The sequence below is a fragment of the Babylonia areolata genome, chromosome 8 (assembly GCF_041734735.1).
Source record: "Babylonia areolata isolate BAREFJ2019XMU chromosome 8, ASM4173473v1, whole genome shotgun sequence".
Lineage (NCBI taxonomy): Eukaryota > Metazoa > Mollusca > Gastropoda > Neogastropoda > Buccinidae > Babylonia > Babylonia areolata.
In genome coordinates, this window is record NC_134883.1 from 8,178,918 (window position 1) to 8,196,417 (window position 17,500).

The window sequence follows — 17,500 nt, forward strand, 5'->3', positions numbered from 1 at the left end:
CCGATCAACCCATACAACAGACACCTCTGTGTGCGTGTGTACATCCAGTCCATCCTAGGCTCGGCGGCAGTGCACGACCAGGCACTTTGTATAAAACGCCTCTGTGTATCAGTATCAGTTATCTGTAGCTGAAGGAGGCGTCACTGCGTTCGGTCAAATCCATATACGCTACACCACATCTGCCAAGCAGATGCCTGACCATCAGCGTAACCCAACGCGCTTAGTCAGGCCTTGAGAAAAAAAACAAAAAACAAAAAATCCTCCAAAGAAAAAAGAAAAAAAAAGAAAAGAAAAAAAGAAGAAGATAAATACATACATAAAAATACTACAACAACAACAGCAGAAGATCTCAGGAAGAACAGAACACTTACGGACAGACACCTCGATGTACACACATGTACATCCATCCATTCCATCGATTCCATGCCAGGCTCGGCAGCAGTGCACGAACAGGCGCCCCTGACCAAGTCCCTCCTGCTGGCGGGGCCCCGCGGGTGTGGGAAGAAGATGCTGGTGCACGCCATCTGCAACGAGATCGGCGCCAACATGTTTGACCTCTCCCCGGCCAACCTGGCTGGCAAGTACCCGGGCAAGGACGGGCTCAAGATGCTGATGCACCTGCTTTTTAAAGTAAGTTAAAGAAGGGGAAAATAAATCGACTGATTTTTTGACTCACTTGTGTAAACAAAGTGAGTCTATGTTTTAACCCGGTGTTCGGTTGTCTGTGTGTGTGTGTGTGTGTGTGAAATTATACTCAATACATAAACAGCTTGGATTTTTTTTAAAAGTGTATCACAAGTGAGTCTTGAAGGCCTTGCCTCTCTTGTTTTTCTTTTCGTGGTGCCTTAGTAGCTAAAAAAAATTAATTAGAATCTTTTTGTTTCTTCTTTTCTTTTTTTAAAATTTTATTTGCAGTGCTGTTGTGGCTAGGCTCAAGATGCTGATGCACTTGCTTTTTAAAGTAAAAAAAACCAACAAAACCACAACAAACTGAATTATTTCTTTTTTAATTTATGTGCCATAGTAGCTGAGCTGAAGATGTTGATGAACTTACTTTTAAAATCATTTATACTCTTCTTTAATTTTTTTTATTTTTTTTTTTGCATCTGTTTATGTCTGGGCTCAAGATGCTGATGCACTTACTTTTTGGATTTAAAAAAAAATCAAAAAAAATATTGATTTTTTTTTTTTTTTTTTTTTTTTTTTTTTTTTTTTTTTTACATTTGTGGTGTTGTAGTTGCTGGGATCTAGATGCTGATGCACTTACCTTTTAAATTAAGTTTTCTTTTTAAAATCGATCGGTTATTTTTTTTTTGTGTGTGTGTGTGTGGTGCCATAGTGTCTGGGCTCAAGATGCTTATGCATTTACTTAAAAAGTAAGTTAAAAAAAAAAAAGTTGTTGTTTTTTTGTGGTGCCGTTGTGTCTGGGCTCTTTAAAGTAAGCTTTTAAAAAAAGAATCTTTTTTTTTTCCTCATCCATTTGTGGTGTGGTAGTGGCTGGACTCTAGATGCCATAGTTGGTGGGCTCTTTTTGAAATACGTTTAAAAAAAGAAAAAAAGAATCGATTATACTTTAAAAAAAAAAAAAATATGGTGCTATGTTGGCTGGGCCCAAGATGGTGATGCTAGCTCTTTATGTTGGAACGTATAATGCTTATTTCTTTAACACTATTCATTAAATGTATGTTTTCAAAAGTGTAATCTAAAAATCAATTTCAATTTGTAATCAATTTTTATGTCACTTTTGTTCTTTCAGGTTGGGAGAGCCCTACAGCCAAGTGTCTTCTATGTTGGCGACTGCGAGAAGATGTTCAAAAAGAAGGTTCCAAAGACTGATCCTGTGAGTGGACCACATTGATCAGAACATGGCTTTTTATGATCTGTAACTTCAGTGGATGTTTTGATATTACTCTGGTTTATCTTTCACTGGCATTTAAGAACTTTTTCTTTGACTAGCTTTTAAGAATTTTCTCTCTGACTAGCTTTTGAACTGGCTTTTAAGAACTAACAGGTAGCCTGAAATGGCCCCTTTGTCATCTGGGATAAAAACAATATGATCTAGATTTCATGTTTCTTTTTAGGTGTCTTTTGTTATATATCTCTATTCCTTGAAGGCATATTTGCTTTTATGTTGTTTTACTGAGAATACTTCTTCTTCTTCTTTCTGTGTTCATGGGCTGCAACTCCCACGTTCACTCGTATATACATGAGCGGGCTTTTATGTGGATGACCATTTTTACCCCACCATGTAGGCAGCCATACTCCACTTTCGGGGATGTGCATGCTGGGTATGTTCTTGTTTCCATAATCCACCGAACGCTGACATGGATTACAGGATCTTTAACCCGCGCATTTGATCTTCTGCTTGCGTGTACACACGAAGGGGGGTTCAGGCACTAGCAGGTCTGCACATATGTTGACCTGGGAGATCTTTAAAAATCTCCACCCTTTACCCACCAGGCGCCGTCACCGTGATTCAAACCCGGGACCCTCAGATTGAATGTCCAACGCTTTAACCATTCGGCTACTGCGCCTGACACAGGAAACAAATGATGAGCGCCTTAAGGCAGCTTGCAGTCGGCTCCACCCACATATCAGAATAATATTGACAATAATGATGATAACATTAATAATAATACTACCGGTAGTAATGATATGATAATAATCATAATTATAGTAACAATAATACTGGTAACAACAACCATGATAGTAATAATAGTGATAATAAGCATAATCATAGAAACAATAATACTGATAACAACAATAACAGTAATGATAGTAATAATAATCATAGTCATAGTAACAATGATATTGATAACAACAACAATAATAGTAACAATAGTGATAATAATCACAATCATAGTAACAAAAATACTGATAACAACAACAATAATAGTAATAATAGTAATAGTGATAGTAATCATAATCATAGTAACAATAATACTGATAACAATAACAATAATAGTAATAACAGTGATAATAATCATAATCATAGTAACAATAACACCGATAACAACAACAATAACAGTGATAATAGTGACAATAATTCAAGACTGTTGCCTCTTCCACAGACGGACCCGAAGAGGCTGAAAAAGGAGCTGCCCAAGGCGTTGAAGAACATCAAGTCGGATGATCGCCTGCTGCTGATCGGGACTTCACGCTGCCCGTTTGAGGCGGAGATGAAGCCACTCATCTCGTGCTACCAGCGCATCATCCTCATCCCAAGGCCCTGACTACGCCTCCAGGAATCGTGAGTGAACAATCATTTATTTCGTCTCTTTTTGTGTGTTTAGTTATTTATCCTAAGGCTGGATTAAACGACTAACTGGTGGGTTAAAGGGTGGGGATTTTTCCGATCTCCCAGGTCTACATATGTGCAGACCTGCTTGTGCCTGAACCCCCTTCAGGCGTATGCACAAGCAGAAGATCAAATACGCAGGTTAAAGATCCTGTACTCCATGTCAGCATTCGGTGGGTTATGGAAACAAGAACATACCCAGCAGGCGCACCCCCTGAAAACGGGAGTATGGCTGCCTACATGGTGAGGGTATAAACAGTCAGTCATGAACATGTATACGAGTGAATGTGGGAGTTGCAGCCCACAAACAATGGAAAACGAAGAAAAACGAAGAAGAAGGAGATACATACATACATCGTCAACATGGTGTTGCCCCCCTTGCCCCCCCCCTACCCTCTGCATCCCTCCCCTTCTGGTTGCAGTGCTGTGGCGCCGGCTGATCGTGAAATACAGCGGGGTGATCACCAGCATGCTGGACATCAGCTCCCTGTCCAAGGTGACGGACGGCTACACCCCGGGCCACATGGTGACCGCTGTCCAGCAGGTGCTGACTGACCGTCGCATCCAGATGCTGGCCAAGAAGCCCCTGCAGAGCGTGGAGTTTGTGGCGCCCCTCGCCCGCATCGACCCCATCTACAAGGAGGAGGAGGAGTCCTTTAAGGTCGGTCTTTTTTTTATTTTTATTTTTATTTTTTATGTCCTCATGAGTTTTGGACTGAAAATGGAATGTTGAGCACAGTAGAAGCTTTATTATACGACGGTTCCGTTGTTTATTTACTCCTTTGTTTATGAACAAAAAGGTTTTTTTTTTTTATACGAGTTTATTGTTTATTTACTCCTTTGTTTATGAACAAAAAGGTTTTTTTATACGACGAGTTTATTGTTTATTTACTCCTTTGTTTATGAACAAAAGCTTTATACAACGATTTGATTGTTTATCAACTCCTTTGTTTATGAACAAAAGCTTTATACAACGATTTGATTGTTTATCAACTCCTTTGTTTATGAACAAAAGCTTTATACAACGATTTGATTGTTTATCAACTCCTTTGTTTATGAAGAAAAGTTTTATACGATGATTTTACTGTTTATTTACTCCTTTGTTTATGAACAAAAGCATGATACAACAGTTTAATTGTTTATTAACTCCTTTGTTTATAAACAGAAGCTTTATACAAGAATTTCACAACTGTTTATTAACGCCTTTGTTTGTAAACAAAAGCTTTATACAACAATTTTATTGTTTATTTATTCTTTTGTGAACAAAACAACACCATTTTTGGTGGGATATGCATAAATCATAAAAAAAAAAAAAAGTCATGGAATTTCAAAATTAATAGTTGCAAAACTGACTGCGCTATGTAGATCTGAAAGTGTGGGTGATTTTTTCCACTCATGAGTTGGTATGGTGAAGGTTTTAAGCTTGTCGGTGTTCTTTTTCATTTTTGTCTTCGCTTATATTTGTAACTCATGGGAACTGTTGAACAATTCAAGATTGAGTTTGAGCTTTGTGCATGTGGTTGATTTTGGGTTGGTTTGATGTTTTGATTGTTGTTGTTGTTGTGTGGTGGTGGTGGTGGTGGTGGTGGTGGGACTGGTTTTGGTTGTGTTAGTGTTAGAAGTGTGTTGGGGGTGTGGGAGGGGTGGAGGTTTGAGGGGATGGGTGAAGAGGGGAGTGGAAGAGGGTTGAAAAAAAAAAGAAGCATGTAACTGTAAGTGGCTATTGTTTGCGTATGAATGTTCGTATTCATGTACCTTTGCGTTTGCATGCCTTCAGTTTCATGTGCATCAAAGTACAATAAAATGTGTAGTTGTGACAATATTAACTATTACCTTCTTGAAGCTTAGCAGCTAGTTAAGCGATTGACTTATGTTTGACATACTGAGTGATTGCCTGCAATGTTAGCCAAAGTCATGGTTTTTTTTCTTTCTCTTTTTCTTAAAAAAAAAAAATCAGTTACACTGTGTGTGCATGTGTGTGTGTGTGTGTGTGAAAAATCAGTTACACTGTGTGTGTGTGTGTGTGTGTGGATGCATGCATGCACGCATGCATGCATGCGTGTGTGTGTGTGTGTGTGTGTGTGTGTGTGTGTGCTGCTGCTGCTGTGTCTCTCTATGTGTGTGTGTGTGTGTGTGTGTGTGTGTTGTGTTGTCTGCTATGCTGGCGTTTGACTGTTTCTCATCGTTTCTTTCGGTGTCTCAAGACAACAGAATGTGTGTCACACTGGGAATACAAACCTAACAGTGGAGATGTTTACATGCACTTATACACACACGTCAAGTTGGTTCATTCATATTCATTCATTTTCTCCACAGAGCTGGTACGCCAAGACCCCTCTGGGCAAGAAGCGTGCCAAGGCCGCACAGGCGGACGACGACGATGGCGGAGGAAAAGACAAGAAGGGAAAGAAAGGTGGAAAGAAAGGCGGGAAGAAGGGGAAGAAAGGCAAGAAGAAGAAGAAGTAATTATTCGGCTGTGTCTTTCAGACTTAAAAAAAAAAAAAAAAACAACAACAACCAACAAACAGCATGTTTGTCATTCAAGTATTTCTGTGAACAGTTTCCAGAACTGGTGTGAACTTTCCAAAAGGAAGTAATCTGCTCTCTTTATTACTTTGCACTGAAAACAGACATTGTGATATCAACAAAAAGTTTGCTTTCCTGCACATGACAGAAGGTTTTAACGGTTAAGAAATGAATAAGGCAGTTGATGTCGAGTTGATTGACTGATTGCGGATTGGATTACTTTATTTGTTTGGTTTAGACTTCCAAAGCAACACCACCATTTATGTTAACGAGGGTTTGGGTTGTTTCCTGTCAAATCATCCATTGATTTAGATATATATGCAGTTTAGAATAAGTTTTGCTGAATTCTTTCTTTCTTCTTTCTTTTTTTCTTTATGTCATTCACTGCCACAGTTTGATTTTCTTCAGGGAAAGCTCTTGGAAATTTACATGCATTGAAGTATTAAAGGAAATGTTACTTCCAGCACATTTTTTTTTTTTTTTTTTTTAATAATTAGTGCTACGCATAAGTTTGAATAAGCCTTAGTAGTGTTCATGCAGTGATAAAATTGTTTTAGTTTCACAGTGGTGACTCCATACTTTTATTTTTAAAATGGCAATTTTTGTTAGGTGGAAAGACAGGTTTATTTTCTAAATTATGGCAGTTTTTGTTACTAAAACACCTGCACAAAATTATTGATCTTGAAAAGCTGCATGACAAAATGTGAGGAAGAAAAATCATTTGCTTTTTGTAGCCATTGAAAAGAAATATTTTTCTTCTTTGCAGTGAAGATTTATACAGCACAGGGTTTGGTGTTTTTTGTGTGTGTGTCTTTTTATTTTCTATAATTATTTTAAAGACATATACATCACATGGATTTGAATGAAGGATACTAACACTTTTAGAGTGCTTTCAGTTTTGATGCTGGTCTTCAACAACATTCATTTTCTGTGCGTGGAAATCAGAAAGTGATTAGCATATGATGTTAAGAATTATCTATATTTTATCTACTTTCAGTCTCTCCCTCCCCCCCCTCCTTCTCGCACTATGTGACTTAGCAGAAGAAAAGTTATGATAGTGATAAGCATAGCAGGTTATCACCATCATTTATGGAGAGTTTTACAGAGTTGTGATATATGTTGTATGAACACATTGTTTGGAACTGCATAGATGCTGTTATATTTTTTTTTAAATATCCCTTTTTCCTTCCTTATTCTGTTCTGGTATCCTCCACAGATGCCATTTTAAAGTTTTAAAAGAAATCAGTTGATCTTTTGTTGACCATGTTTTTTGGTCTTTTACTTTTTGAAAACATGTGGCTTTGTGTTTTGGTTTTTAATTTAGGTACTTTATAGGAACATGGGTCTGGGTTAAAAAATAATATTTTTTTAAAATGTTATAAACCTGACATGGTCTCTGTGGTTGGCCACATGAATGAATTAATTCCCCTGACTCCCTAATTTGAAATCTTGTCAAAGGTGAGGCTTTTAAAAATGTTCTAACTTATCGTTAAAACGTTCTGAGTTTACAATGTAAAGCATGTTAGAGGCCGAATCACAAAATTGTTCTTTAACCATTTATTCATTTTGTGGAACTGTTTAGGTTAGGTATTTCTTGACTACATTATTTTGTTTGATATTTTTGACAGTTTGGTTATCACTGTTTGCTGTTGATGGGGAATGCTGATATATATAATAATGTCTATTGTGTTTGATGTTTGATGTGAGTATAATCATTGTCTGAAATTTTAGATCTAATCTGAATTGGCATGCATTGTTACTACAATATTTAAAAAAAAAACATACAGTAACTAAGTACAACACTCACACAACACACACACAGACACACACTTCAAGAACACATTTCAGACATTCTGAACATTTTAATCAGCAGATCATAGGAATTATGCACACACACACAACTGTTTAAATGCTGTACACTTTCCTCCCAGTTTTGTTTTCGTTTCTTCATATTCTCAGTGTTGGGATTCTTGTTAAATGCTTGGATAAAGAATGAACATTATTCATTGGTGTATGTGATAAATGCAATGAATATTGTTTCTTTTCAAGTGATTCAATCTCCAGACTTTGCCAGGCTTTAGATGACTGCTGTTGCTAAATGTTGATTGTCTGGGATGATTTCAACACATATCATTAAAGTAGGTATTAACTGTAGCTGATTAAAGATGCATATGTGAATGAGATCGCTTGTCTTTATTTTTTTTATTTGTATATACACCTCTGTGTGTGTTCGCATGCATGTGTGCATGTGCATGTGCATGAAGCACTTAGGTTTATGCATGTGACACTGATACTTCACTGATACATGTAGATGAACATCGTTTTCTCCCCCTCCACCATTTTTGACTCACTTGTGTAAACAAAGTGAGTCTATGTTTTAACCCGGTGTTCGGTTGTCTGTGTGTGTGTGTGTGTGTGTGTGTGTGGTAAACTTTAACATTGACATTTTCTCTGCAAATACTTTGTCAGTTGACACCAAATTAGGCATAAAAATAGGAAAAATTCAGTTCTTTCCAGTCATCTTGTTTAAAACAATATTGCACCTCTGGGATGGGCACAAAAAAAAAGAAAAAAAAAGAAATGAAGCCTAATTATATGCAAACTGCATTTACTGTTATATTTATATTTTTTGTATTCTCTAAACTTGGCACTTTGATCTGATATTCTGACCCAACAACAAGAGCAGTCATTATTATCATTTTTTGTTCAAACAGGAACTTCTTTTGCTAAGCATGGAAGTTTTAGTTATTTTGCAAATGTTTTGGTGCAGATAGTAAAAGAGGGAAATTACTCTGTAATTAATGCTAGGGGACTTAATTTGCTTTAAACTGATCTTTCTCATCTTAAACATTACATTTTGAAATTATACTCAATACATAAAAAGCTTGGAATTTTTTTTTTTTAAGTGTATCACGAGTGAGTCTTGAAGGCCTTGCCTCTCTTGTTTCTTTTGTCTTTTTCTCTCAGCTTTCAACATGCGACATTCTAGGGAACCTTAAACACGCTCACAAAGTTAGCCCTTTTATCACCTGTGCAAATTAATATTATTACCATTGTTATCGTCTTTTGGATGAAACGATAAACCGAGGTGTGCAGCAAGCACTTTGTGCACATGAACAAACCCCAAGGCAACGAAAGAGTTGTTTGTCCCTGACAACATTCTACAGAACAAAATCAACTTTGATAGTAAAACTAATACTGCAGACAGATAAGAAAGTTCAAATAATAATAATAATAATAATAATAAAACATAGTTTTTCTATGGTGCGATATCCAGCTGCTCATAGCACCTTACATAATCCAGTTGACTATAAACATGCCTTAAGAACACATCAACCGCTATCTGACAATGGAAAACATCCAGTGTGTTCACATGAATGAAAAAGCACACTTAAGAGATGAATCAGATTATAAAAGTAGAAGAAGTAAATAAGGCTTAGATTAAAACAAAATGCATTTCATAGAACACACACACACACACGCGCGCGCGCGCACGCACGCACACACACACTCACACACATACACACACACACGCACGCACACACACATACACACACACACACATGCACACACACACACACACACACACACTCACACACACATACACACACGCTCACACACACATACACACACACACACACACACACACACACACACACACGCACACACACACAGTGTGGTCAGTGGTGCTACACTGTGGCCACATGTTTTCCATGCGAAGAAGAGCACAGAGAAAAAATCTGTTGTAGAAAAAAAAAGATGAAAATTACTGCAAAACAAAACAATACAATACAATACAGTTCTAACCCATATAGTGATAAGAAGTGATAAGAAACTCTCTACAGGGACAGCTGGACAGTACAAGGTCTTCAGAGAAGAAGAAGACCCTCCTCACTCAAGTGTTTCGGCCCAAATATAAATTATATAAATTATAATCTGGTTAGGAGGCGCCATCCAGAGATGGTTCGACGTTGGCCCTGTGATCCAGTGTTCACCAGTGGTCAGGGTTCAAGGCCAATTTCCTGCACGATGTTAAGTGCCCAGGAAAGGTACTTTACCCTTATATTGGATTGACCACAACAGTGCCGCAAGAAAGCCCGCCTGGAGATGTTCTACAAATTCCACCATGGTATCATCTCCATCAACTCCAAGTACCTGCCCAAGCCATCTAAGAGCAGGATGAGCTGTAGAACGAACAACAGCCAGAGCTATGACATTCCCTCCTGCACAACACTGTACAGGCAGATGGCATTCTTCCCGAGGACCACACCAGAATGGAACAAGCTGCCTCAGGAAGTTGTGACAGCCGAGTCACTGGACTGCTTCAAGTCCAGACTGGCCTCTCAACTCTAAAAGTGAATCCTCCCCCACCCCCCCCATTCCCCCCCTCCTCTAGCTCAGCACTGCCCCCCTCACCCTCCTCCTAACCACCCATACACCCCAAAACTACAACAGAATCATCAATATAATGATGTTGGTTGTATAAAGGAAGAAGAAGAAGAAGAAGAAGACTGATTGATGTGGGTACTTATCTAGTGCCTGTCCTCTGTCGGAGACCAAGCTCTAACTGCTCTACAAACACGGGGTCATTTGCACAACAGGCTGCCCTACCTGGGTAGAGCCGACTGACAGCTCAGTGCCACTGACTGGGCGCTCATCATTCGTTTCCTGCGTCATTCAACTATCAGATTTCAGGCACGCATACATACAAACTCAGACAGACAGGCAACACTTTATGTGTATGGCCGTTTTTTTGTTTTTTTCAAATATATTTACAACGTCATATAGGCAACCATTCCCCGTTTTCGGAAACACACTATGGAAACTATGGAAACACACACACACACACACACACACACACAGAGGTCTACCACCCTAACCCACTTCGTTAAACAACATTCGGACTGGATACTAGTTTCTTTTCATGCGAGATTTAAAAAAGAAAAAAAAAAAAAAAAAAGGATAGCAAACATGCATTCAGAGTACATATAAAAAAAACCCCAAAAAAACCCAACCATACCGGTGACGAGTCAAGTGATGACGAGCAAAAATTCTGTCAAAAACAAACCCAGTCTGAAAGGGTAACAAATAATACAGAAAGGAGGAAGAAAAGAAGCAGGTGGGGGGGGGGGGGGGGGGGGGGGGGCGGGGCGGGGTTAAGAGTGGGATGGGAAGGGGGGGGAGGTACTGCGATGTGCAGACGCGCTTTCCATGGAGCCAACAACAGCCCGGCCCGAATTCCACTGTGAGGAAGCATTATTTTATTGATTTGGGATATATTCATGCATCCATTTAAATTACATACGTGCGCACACACGTTCTGGCAAACAATCTAACCTGTGCACACACGTACGTACGCAAGCGCGCACGCACGCACACATTTTCACTCAGTGTTCTGGTACATCTTTTCTCTGCTTACCCCCCTTTAACCACCACCACCATACACGCAAACACACACACACACACACACATGGCATGAAAGTGAAAAGACGTAAAACTGAAAAACGAATGCACACACGCACACACATACACACGCATATATATATATATATATATATATATATATATATATATACACATATATACATACATACATATAAGCAGAGAGAGAGAGAGAGAGGGGGCAGGGAGTGGGAGAGGGGTGGGGGTGGGGGCGAGATGGGTATTATAGAGCCTCTGGCGACATGTTCCTCAATCGGAAATATAATAGGAAATATTGAAAATACCCTTTCTTTTCCTGTTTTTCCCTACCTTCGAATTCGAGGAAATGTCGATGAAGAGTCTACAAGGAAGAGAAGATTCATCGCAAAAAAAGGGAGCTGAAATGGCCAGTAGGAAAAGGGGGGCGGAAGGTGATGGGTGGTGGGAGGCAGGGGGGGGGGGTCTAGGAAGGGGATGGGTGGTGGGGGGTCAGGGGGGTCTAGGAAGGGGATGGGTGGTGCGGGTCAGGGGGGTCTAGGAAGGGGATGGGTGGTGGGGGTCAGGGGGTTTAGGAAGGGATGGGTGACGGGGGTCAGGGGGTGTCTAGGACCGTGATGGGTGGTGGGGGTCAGGGGGTCTAGGAAGGGATGGGTGACGGGGGTCAGGGGGTGTCTAGGACGGTGATGGGTGGTGGGGGTCTAGGAAGGGGATGGGTGGTGGTGGGGGGTCAGGGGGGTCTAGGAAGGGGATGGGTGGTGGGGGGTCAGGGGGGTCTAGGAAGGGGATGGGTGGTGGGAGGCAGGGGGGGGTCTAGGAAGGGGATGGGTGGTGGGGTCAGGGGGTCTAGGAAGGGGATGGGTGGTGGGGGTCAGGGGGATTCAAGGAAGGGGATGGGTGGTGGGGGTCAGGGGGTCTAGGAAGGGGATGGGTGGTGCGGGTCAGGGGGGTCTAGGAAGGAGGTGGGGGGTCAGGGGGTCTAGGAAGGGGATTGGTGGTGGGAGGCAGGGGGGGGATTCAAGGAAGGCGATGGGTGGTGGGAGGCAGGGGGGTCTAGGAAGGGGATGGGTGGTGGGGGGTCTAGGAAGGGGATGGGTGGTGGGGGTCAGGGGGGGTCTAGGAAGGGGATGAGGTAGCAGGAGGCGAACGGGGTCAGGATAAGAAACGACAAACTGGCGGTCTCCACACTGGGAGGGATGCTCACTCAGTCTGGCTCCGCGACTAAGCCATTATTGTCCTTAACAGGGGGCTTAGCAGGTGGTGTCCTAAGTACGTTAAATCAGAACAGGCACCGCTGAACACCACCGAAGTGACTCAGCAGCAGCAGTGCAGGATCTCCTCTGGTGTGTGGCCTCCTGGCGACCTAACATCGATGGTTCCCTGCGGACTGCCGACGCTGGAACTGTGACGGACGAACCCGGGTGTGGCCGTGTATGGAGGAATCTAAATGAGCGGCATGGGAGGAATGCCACTGAAACGGCGCAGATGATGGGGCAGCAAAAAACAAAAACAACAACAACAAAACAACAAACAAATATACACACACAAAACAAACAAAAAAACAACAAAAAAAACACGACAAACTGAAAAAAACAACCTAACGGACACTTTGCCACACACACACACGAACACACTCACACAGCTAACATTGTTAAGCGTTATATTGACATATTACAAGAAGAAGAACAGTATTTAGTGCATACATGTACTATCAGTTTAGTGCAGGTTACTCCAGATAAGACTGTTAACCTGTGTCTACTCAGTGTGTGGAGTAGGCGGTCCAGATTAATTTTGACAGAACAACTGTCACAATCGTCATTGTCATGGAATTTTTAAAATCTTTTTTTATGTAAAAAAAACCCTGTTCGTCTCTATGGGCAGACTTCAACACAACATACTAGTAGTTGTATAGTTAGTTGTATAATTCGACCAGTAACACATTGACGGGCGCAATAGCCGAGTGGTTAAAGCGTTGGACTGTCAATCTGAGGGTCCCGGGTTCGAATCACGGTGACGGCGCCTGGTGGGTATAAGGGTGGAGATTTTTTACGATCTCCCAGGTCAACATATGTGCAGACCTGCTAGTGCCTGAACCCCCTTCGTGTGTATATGCAAGCAGAAGATCAAAATTTTAATACGCACGTTAAAGATCCTGTAATCCATGTCAGCGTTCGGTGGGTTATGGAAACAAGAACATATCCAGCATGCACACCCCCGAAAACGGAGTATGGCTGCCTACATGGCGGGGTAAAAACGGTCATACACGTAAAATCCCACTCGTGTGCATACGAGTGAACGCAGAAGAAGAAGAAGAAGACCAGTAACACTTAGCAGCAACAGCACAGTGACAGAAATAAACCGGAATTCAACACAACAGTGATATAGTTCATATACTTCTTAATACGAGGGTAGATCAAAACGTTCTCGGCCTAACGAAAAAGCAATGACACTAACCGTAAAACATGAACGCAACTATGAACTAGAATCTCTTCAAAGGGTATTCATAAAGGGTCTGTGAATGCCAAAGAAGCACGTGCTTGAATCCAATATTTGCAGGAAAAGGGCATGGCACCCAAAGATCATCCATGAAGACATGGTAAAGACACCTGGGGGTAACTCCCCTTCTTCGTCAACAATCAAAAAAGTGGGCTGCTGACTTAATAATGCGGGGCAGGGAGAGCATAGAAGTTGACCCACGGTCCGGCCCCCACAAATCCTCCACCACTGATGATCAGATGGAAGCCATTCACCGCATGGTTTTGGACGACAGGCGTTTGTGTATTGCATGAACAGCCGACACTATGGAAACCAGCTGTGGTTTAGTGCTTGGCATCTTTGGGATGAGTAGACGTGTGCCCAGAATGTTGACGGCAGATCAGAAGCTAGCCAGACTTGAAACTTCCAGGGATTTTCTGGCTCCTTTTCAGACCGACCCAGCTAATTTCGTTCGGAGAATTGTTACCCAGGACCCCGCGACGTGTGGGTTCACCACTATGAACCTGAATTAAAAAAAAAAGAAAAAGAAAAAGAAAAAAAGCAAAACAAGCAATGAACTCACCTCGATTCTCCCCACAGCCCTCCAGAAAACAGGTGGCATCTGTTGGAAAGGTCATGGTTTCTGTTTTTTGGGACTGCGAGTGAATATCAGTGATCGACTACCCGCAACAGGGTCACACCATCACAGGAGACTACCATCAGAACTACGCCAGCTTCAAGAAGCCATCAAAGACAAAACACCGAGGAAAGCTCCCACCCAGCAGGGGTCATTTTGCTACTGGACACTGCACCATATCACACTGCGCAAGTGGCGGTGGTTGTGGCTGCCAACTGTGGCTTTCAACTTCTGCCCCAAAATTATGTAGAAAAATCGACTTCCATAGAAAAACAAATACAAAATTGCAGGCAGGAAAAACAACAACAAACAAACAAACAAAAAACAACACACAAAAAAAGGGTGGCGCTCTCAATATAGCGATGCGCTCTCCATGGGGAGAGCAGCCCGAATTTCACACGGAGATATCTGTTGTGACGAAAAAAGAGTAAAACAATAATACAAGTGATTTCTTGCTGCATCATTTAAATGCCAGGCTCTCAAGCCCTGTGTAGGTTGGGCATCTGCTCTTCCACACAAACCACTTAAAAGCTATATTGTTTTGAAAGCAAATAGATGTAGCGTATATCGGTCCGTGTATATCGATCCGTGTATCGGTCCGTGTATTGATCGGTATATCGATCCGTGTATCGATCTATATATCGATCCTTATATCGATCCGTGTTCGGTCCGTGTATCGATCCGTATATTGATGCGTGTATCGATCCGTATGTCGGTCCGCATTCTTTGACTGACGACCTTCTTGAGACTGAACTTGACACTACAGTAGTAAACAACAGCACCACCACCACTACCACTACCACCAGCAATTTTATTATCAGATTATCAGGATAATTAAGACTTGCTGAAACAGCAGAAGCAAGCGAGAGAGAGAGAGAGAGAGAGAGAGAGAGAGAGAGAGAGAGAGAGAGAGAGAGAGAGAGAGAGAGAGAGAGAGAGCTCAGAAATATTTCACCACAATGCCTGTTTGCAAGGGTGGTACATACACACACAGACACATAAAATACCGAAAATAAAGCGTGGAATGGACCGACATCATGGAGACAACATTTCGTAACTAAAAAGTAGGCAGGTAAAGATTTTAGTATGTGACATTCCATAAATTTTTTTTTGTGTGTGTTTTGAAAACTATTATAATGAAATTTCTTCTTCTCTCTTTTTCAAGGTGTAAGAGAGAGAGAGAGAGAGAGAGAGAGAGAGAGAGAGAGAGAGAGAGAGAGAGAGAGTGAGAGAGAGAGAGAGAGAGAGAGAGAGATACAGATAGATACACAAACACACACAGAGAAAGATATAGATAGATACACACACACACACACACACAGAGAGAGAGAGAGAGAGAGAGAGAGAGAGAGAGAGAGAGAGATAGAGAGAGATAGATACACACACACACACACACACACACACACACACACACACACACACACACACAGAGAAAATTTGCATGCCTAGGTCCATCAGTGACACCGTCCATAATCATCATATGATCATGATACGGATATTCTGCCAACGATAAGCCGATCGGGCAGTGCCAGATTCGCTACAGATGCTGCCCATTATGGCGGTGATGTCGATGGTCATGCAAGGTTTGCCATGAAACTCTGACAACAGACGGTTGGGCTGAGAGAATATAAATAATATTCACGTTTGGTTGTCAATTGTAATCCTACTGCCAGACGGATAACATGGACTCCTGTGTCGCGGACGACATAATGGTTCCGCTGTTTTTTTCTTTTCTTTTACGTTTATGGAGGGGGTTCAATTCCATCTCATTCCCTCTTTCTTCTATCATGGCAAGCGGATTTGGCGGAGGCTGGTGGGTCGCTGTATTGTTTTTTTGAGGCGGGTGTGTTTCTTATGCACGTACACGATGTTTTCCATCGTGCGTGTTTCCCCTTGCGTTCGAGCGTAGTGAGAGATCGTGTTGTTGTGTCATGTTTTCTATGGTTTGTAAGTGTCTCGTGCAACTGAACGGGAAAAAATATATAGGAAGCTGAGTGAACAGAGTGAGCGGAGTTCTAGTGCTTCAAATGCTCCTCGCCGGTTTGTCCCTATCTTGACTCGAAGGGAGTCAGTCCTTGGAGAAGGACAGTGGTAGAACCAGCGCTTAACGGCTGATGTTATACGCTACACCATTCCTGCTAGGCAAATGCCTGGCAGCAGCATAACCCAACGTCAGTTGCTATGTCAGGCCTTGAGTGCATCTCTCTCTCTCTCTCTCTCTCTCTCTGTTTTTCACCTGTGTGTGTGTGTGTGTGTGTGTGTGTGTGTGTGTGTGTGTGTGTGTGTGTGTGTGTGTGTGTGTGTGTGTGTGTGTGTGTGCGCGCGCGCATGTGTGTTGTGTACCTATCAGAGTGGATTTCGTCAACATGATTTTGTTGTCATGAATTCTTTTTCAGTGCGCGCAAGTTTGTGCTAAGCACGGAACCCCGGTGTTGTCATCTCACCCGAAGAACCAAACACTCTATTCGATTTTCCAGTCAAGCTTGGGAGAAACGGAAAGACGGGGATTCGAACCCAGACCCTCAAAAACGTACACTAGCCTTGCAGATGAACGTCCGAACCATTCTGCCACACTCCTCAAGCATCGGCAAGTTGATGTTGGTCGTGTAACAGAAAGAAGAAGAAGACCAAGACCAAGAAGAAGAAGAAGAAGAAGAAGAAGAAGAGGAAGAAGAAGAAGAGGAAGACCAAGACCAAGAAGAAGAAGAAGAGGAAGAAGAAGAAGAGGAAGACCAAGACCCAGAAGAAGAAGAAGAGGAAGAAGAAGAAGAAGAGGAAGAAGAAGAAGAGGAAGACCAAGACCAAGAAGAAGAAGAAGAAGAGGAAGAAGAAGAAGAAGAAGAAGAAGAAGAAGAAGAGGAAGAAGAAGAAGAAGAAGAAGAAGAAGAAGAAGAAGAAGAAGAAGAAGAAGAAGAAGAGAAGAAGAAGAAGAAGCAGCAATAGGAATGGCAGAGATTGCCGATCATCATATCCGTCCGCGACATTCATATCCATAATCATGACCCTCCGGTCCTACCGACGCGGGTATAAGCATTACTAGTAGACCCGAAGGGGAAGCGGATTATTTGGTGCTGATTTCGATGGTCATGCTATTCCTGACGACGGAAACAGGGACACCAGTTTGGTGAGTTGAAGGAGAAGAGAAA

The 17,500-nt window shown here is 41.8% G+C and overlaps 1 protein-coding gene across 1 annotated transcript in view; it reads left to right on the top strand.

The window, feature by feature from the left end:
* LOC143284511 (dynein regulatory complex protein 11-like) overlaps positions 1-8,007 on the top strand; it is a 31,357-nt gene extending 23,350 nt beyond the window's left edge. Inside the window, 6 exon segments of the mRNA XM_076591214.1 lie at positions 431-630; positions 1,757-1,840; positions 3,072-3,227; positions 3,229-3,250; positions 3,721-3,959; positions 5,615-8,007. Coding sequence (XP_076447329.1) covers positions 431-630; positions 1,757-1,840; positions 3,072-3,227; positions 3,229-3,250; positions 3,721-3,959; positions 5,615-5,764 — 851 coding nt within the window. The 3' untranslated portion in view covers positions 5,765-8,007.
* The last annotated feature ends 9,493 nt before the right edge of the window (positions 8,008-17,500 follow it).